We start from the raw sequence: 5,954 nt of genomic DNA on the forward strand, positions 1-5,954 counted from the left end.
ACCCTCGATACTAGCACATACACATGGATCCAAATGGGTAAGCGCATGCCGAAGATGTACGCTACATGGCGACCTAGAGGTCGACCGCGAGGGTGAATTACTGGTCGCGATTATGAACAACTGAGTTTGTTTTCACATCGATGTTCAGCGGAAGCATCACTGTGGTTCGTGTTTTCATTGGCTCTCCCTGAAGCACTGCACGGAATAAAGTCTTCATTTGTTTAGAAGTTCGTCTGCAGCGGATTGTGTGTGTCTATGCTCAAGAGGTCTTGCTGCGCTATTATGTTTGATTATGAGACATATTAATAGAACTAATGAGGTATGTTCCAGCAATATGGAATAAGAAATACAAACATCATAATAGGCACGTTTTAAATACAGAATAGAAGAAAATAGCTGTGGAGTTTGTATCTGACAACATTGTGAAAAGTTTAAAAAACATTTGACTGTAGTGAGACGTAGTAGGTGTACCGGTAAAATTTGTAATTTTTGAAGACATTCAGTCAATTTGTATGGTTTTGGTCTTGTTTGTAGAATGATATAGTAATGTGTGACGTTTAATGGAAAATAGACAAAAGATGAAAAGTTGTGGTTTGATTCTTAAACACAAATTGCTTTTATAGACTGTAACATTTTGGAACACCAGCGTGAGGCGGGAAAAAAGGACGAATCATGGATAAATTAGTAAAGGCTAGGAAACCGGTGCAGATATCGTTTTCAAAGGCTTATAATAGCTTAGTGGCTGAATGTAAAAAAGAATGTAAATGTGGAAAGTGTGAAGTTATATTTTACGAAGTTGGAGAGACTTATAACCGAATTATCAACCTATGATGAAAATATTCTTGAACTGTTGCTTAGTGATACAAGCAAAAAAAGTGAAGCACGTTACAATGAAGAGTACAACAACGTGGAAAGTTACCGGGAAATGTTCGACGAAGCGCGTGTAAAACATGAGAACATTTTGAAAAAAGTAGCTCCTTCTAGCAGTTCAGGTGGTCATACAGGTAAAAAGAAACTTAAATTACCGAAAATTGAGTTGAAAACTTTCAGTGGGGAAATAAGTGAGTGGATAAGTTTCTGGAGCCAGTTCAAGCGAATTCATAACGATGATGAAATCGAGAAAGAGGACAAGTTCCAATACCTGCTACAAGCAATTAGTACCGGTAACAGAGCATGGGACGTAGTGAACAGTTATCCACCCACAGCCGTTACGATAAAGCTATAGAAATTTTATGCAATCGTTTTGGTCGAGAAGAATTGTTGATAGAGTACTACATACGTGAACTGTTAGGACTTGTTATACAGAATGTTTCGAATGGCAAAAATAAGTTAAAATTGTATTCCTTATATGATAAACTTGAGTCATATTTACGTGCGCTAGAATCAATAGGTATGACTAGTGAAAAATATGCAGCTATGTTATTCCCCTTGATAGAATCTTGTTTGCCTGATGAAATTTTGAGGGTTTGGTTAAGGCATACAGCGACTGCTAGTGTAAGTGACAGTAATGCAAATACGTATAGTGAGAAACTAAAACAGTTGTTACAGTTTCTGAGAAATGAAGTGGAGGGAGAAGAACGCACTGCGTTAGCTCAAGCAGGGTTTAAAGTGAAACAAACTTCCATGGTGAATTTTAAAAAGAATAAAGAAGAAAAAAGGGTGCCTACTGTTAATAATCTGTTTTCTGGACAAAATCAGGTAAAAGAGGACAAACAGTGTGTTTTTTGTGAAGCGTATCATTTACCACAAAAGTGTGAAAAGGCCAAAAGTATGAACCTGGAAGAGAAAAAGAAACTTTTAATGCAGCAAAAATGTTGTTTTCGGTGTTTGAAACCTCAAAAACATACTGCCAAGAACTGTACGTTTAATGTTGTTTGTTTTTTGTGTAAGGGAAAACATTTTTCGGTTTTGTGCTCGGAAAAATTAGAAAACAAAACAAAACAAAATTCAGAACAGCATAACGTAACACTTACGAATCAAAATGGTAGGGATGAGTTTCTCCTACAAACACTTAAGTTAAAATTGAAAACAAACGGGAAAGAATGTGTAGTGCGTGCACTTTATAACAGTGGTTCACAGAGATCATATGTCTCTAAGCGAGTAGTGGAAGTACTGGGTTGTCAACCAATATGTACTGAAACTTTAGAACATAGTTTGTTTGGTGGTGTCAAAACACAAAAGGAGTCCCTTAACAAATATAGTATACTTGTAGCTGATGTTAATGACAATCATTCGTGTAGGATGGAAGTTTTAGAAAAACCAGTGATTTGCAGTGAGATACCTTCTCTTAAACGTGGACCGTGGTTAAAAGAAATGAAGAAGAGAAAAATTTGGCTGTCCGATTTAGATAGTACGGGAGAAATAGAACTGTTAATCGGTGCGGATATGGCTAGTGAATTTTTAACAGTAGATATGTTAAAGTTACAGTCAGGACTATTTGCTGTTAGAACAATGTTTGGATGGACGATAATGGGTAAGTTACCGTCCAAAAGATGTTATGGTATGTCTGCCAATGTTGTGATCACTTTATTGTCAATTAGTGACCGTATTACGGATTTGTGGAAATTAGATACGTTAGGCATCACTGACCCAACAGAAGTTAAGACTAAGAACGAAAACCATGAAGTAATTTAAGACATTTTGAAGAAACTTTGTGCGTGAATTCAGATGGTCGTTACGAAGTTAAATTGCCGTGGAAGGAAGAACCTATGGAACTACATGACAACAAGGAAATAGCTGAAAAGAGATGTGTGAAGATGACCGAGAAGCTGTGGCAAGAAGGAAGATACGAAGACCATGATAACGTTTTTCGAAAATGGTTGGAAGAAGGAAGGACAATCGAGGAGGAGGAGCTGGACAATCGAAGTTACTATTTACCACATAGGGCAGTGATAAAAGAGAATTCCACTACCCCAATCAGGCCAGTTTTTGATGCGTCTTCGAAAGCAAAGGGTGCATATTCATTGAATGACTGTTTAGAGAAGGGTCCAAACTTAATTGAAAAAATTCCGGCACTTATGCATAGGTTTAGAGAGAAAAAGATAGGGATTATATCGGACATTAGAAAAGCTTTCCTGCAAATTTCGGTAAATAAAAACGATCGTGATTATTTAAGATTTCTTTGGTGGGAGAATTTTGACGAAAGGAAGTTTAAAACTTTTAGACATATGCGAGTTGTTTTTGGTGTGAATTGCAGTCCCTTTCTGTTGGGGGCCGTGCTTAATTACCATTTAGAAAATGCTCCTCGTGAATATGAAGAAATAGCTAGTAAACTGAAACAATCCCTTTATGTCGATAATTGTATCACGTCTGTTGACAATGAAGACGAAATGTTTGCTTTAATCGAAAAATCAAAGACGCTGCTCAGTGAAGGTAAATTCGATTTACGAGGATGGGTATATAGTGGTTCTTCTATAGGCAGTAATGATGTTTACACTTCAGTTCTAGGTATGTTATGGGACACATGTACAGACACTTTATTGTGTGATACAAAGAATTTAGGCAGAGTAGAAGGACCAGTGTCAAAACGAGTTATTTTATCTACTGCTCATAAGTTATTTGACCCTCTAGGATTTCTGTCACCAGTGACGTTGATTCCAAAATTGTTACTTCAAGAAAGCTGGGAAAATAACAACTCTTGGGACACACCAGTTTCTTCAGAAATCTCCAGGAAATTCGACAGGTGGTATAAAGAACTGGCGATGTTAGCCGAAATAAAGATTCCTAGACAGTTTGCACAAGATGTTACAAGGAACTCTTGGACGTTACATGTTTTTTGTGATTCTAGTAAAAATGCATATGCTTCTGTCGTGTTTTTGAGAAGTGAATGCAATGGAGAAGTTAATGTCCAGTTGTTATTCAGCAAAGCACGTGTTGCGCTATTGAAAAAGTCAACTATTCCACGTTTAGAATTAATGGCCTGTTGTATCGGAGTTAGACTTGCTGTGTCTGTGATTGAGAGTTTAAATTTAGACATTCCTCTGTTCTATTGGACAGATTCTTTGGTGGCGCTTTACTGGATAAAAAATGATGAACCTTGGGGAGTGTTTGTAATGAATAGAGTGAAGGAAATTCGAGTTCTCTCCGATGTAAAGTGTTGGAGACATGTACCGGGAAATTTGAACGCAGCTGACCTACCCTCAAGAGGCTGCAATGCTGCAGCGTTACTGAAGAGTAAATGGTGGGAAGGACCTGACTGGTTACGGCAGACGGAAGAATTCCGGCCGAAAACTGATATGAAACCAAATGCGCTTGAAGTAAATAATGAAAAACTGAAAACAGTTGTTTCATTAAGTGTTGCAAATGAGCCAAAGTGGTATATGCCATATTTTTCAAATTATGAGAAATTAATACGTATGGTTGCATGGATCTTGCGTTTTATCCATAATTGTCGTTCAAAGGAAAGTGAAAGGTTAACGGGTGAGCTATTGGTATTTGAAATAGAATCAGCTGAGAAGGTTATAATGAGAACTATCCAGAAAGAATGTTTTGTTAGTCAACCAGATCGTTTGAAACAATTGTGTACTTTTGTTGATGGTGAAGGTCTGATTAGCTTAAAGACTAAAATTGCACGTAGACTCGATGAAGATGATTTTCGGAGTCCTATTGTATTACCACCTGAGCATGAAGTTGTGAAGATGTTGATATTGAAGGAACATTTGAAATCATCTCATGCTGGAGTTCAAGTATTATTGACAAAGTTGCGTGAAAGGTTTTGGATTCTTCGTGGGAGAAAAACTATAAGTTCTGTTGTTCGAAGATGTGTTAAATGTAAACGGTACGATGCAAAAAATATTAATGTTACACCAGCTTCCTTACCAGAAGACAGAGTTAAAGATGCATTAGTTTTCGAAATAACCGGAGTAGATTTAGCTGGGACTCTCTTCCTTCAAGATGGGAAAAGATGTTGGATTGTCTTGTTTACTTGTGCCGTTTATCGTGCAGTGCATTTAGAACTGGTACTGTCTTTATCGACCTCTAGTTTTTTATCAGCTTTTAGGAGATTTATTGACAGGCGCGGTAGGCCGAAGGTAATTTATTCTGATAATGGAACGAATTTTGTCGGTGCAGATAATCTCTTTAAGTTAATCGACTGGGAACAAATTTCTTTGTACTCATCAGTAGAAAGAATACAGTGGAAGTTCATTCCACCTTCCGCTGCCTGGTGGGGTTGATGGTGGGAGCGAATTATACAAATGATCAAGAAGCTTCTTCGTAGAACGTTGGGTAGAGCGTCTTTAAGTTATGAAGAATTGAGTACAGTGTTGTGTGACATAGAGCAGTTATCAATGCACGTTCGTTGACTTATTTGTCAGAAGATTCAAATGATCTCACATCCATTACTCCAGCTATGTTTTTACAAGATAATTTGGAGATAGGAGTACCTGATCTGGATCATATAGAGACAGTTGACAAGTCAAAAAGATTTAGAAGATTGCAGCACATAAGAACACAATTGAGAGATAGATTTCGTAGTGAGTATTTAAGTCAGTTAGTACTGAAGCAAACTGGAAAGAAAACTTGTCAAGAAATAAAAGAAGGAGACGTTGTACTTGTTGGAAGTGACAATAAGAGAAGACTGGACTGGCCTTTAGGAAAAGTTACAAAGGTGTTCCCTGGGAAGGATGATATTGTAAAAGTAGCTAGGATTAAGACTGAGAGTGGAGAAATTATAAGACCTGTTCAGCGGTTGTACCCCTTGAAAGTGAGTTTTGTTCAAACTGAAGAAAGTGTTGTGCAAGCGAAAGATGAAAAGGAACGTCCGTCTAAAAACTTGACTTTAGGTAAAATTGAAGAAACGGGTGAACGTGTTGTCACAACAAGAAAAGGTCGAAAGGTGAAGATACATGTACGATACTTAGTTTGATTTTGTTTTGATTTATTTGTCATAAATCAAAAGGTGGGAGGATGTGAAGTTTGTATCTGGCAACATTGTGAAAAGTTTAAAAAAACAT

At 37.3% G+C, this 5,954-nt stretch overlaps 2 protein-coding genes across 2 annotated transcripts; both read left to right on the forward strand.

Annotated features, from left to right (window-relative positions):
• The first annotated feature begins 1,392 nt into the window (after positions 1-1,392).
• LOC145679375 (uncharacterized) lies at positions 1,393-2,634 on the forward strand. The gene has a single exon (XM_081749957.1). It carries the CDS (start codon positions 1,393-1,395, stop codon positions 2,632-2,634), a length of 1,242 nt encoding a protein of 413 aa, XP_081606083.1.
• Positions 2,635-2,708: 74 nt separating this feature from the next.
• LOC145679376 (uncharacterized) lies at positions 2,709-5,174 on the forward strand. Its single transcript, XM_081749958.1, has one exon. It carries the CDS (start codon positions 2,709-2,711, stop codon positions 5,172-5,174), a length of 2,466 nt encoding a protein of 821 aa, XP_081606084.1.
• Positions 5,175-5,954: the final 780 nt, after the last annotated feature.

This window comes from Thermobia domestica, chromosome 2 (genome assembly GCF_964235325.1).
Source record: "Thermobia domestica chromosome 2, izTheDome1.hap1.1, whole genome shotgun sequence".
NCBI classification, from domain to species: domain Eukaryota; kingdom Metazoa; phylum Arthropoda; class Insecta; order Zygentoma; family Lepismatidae; genus Thermobia; species Thermobia domestica.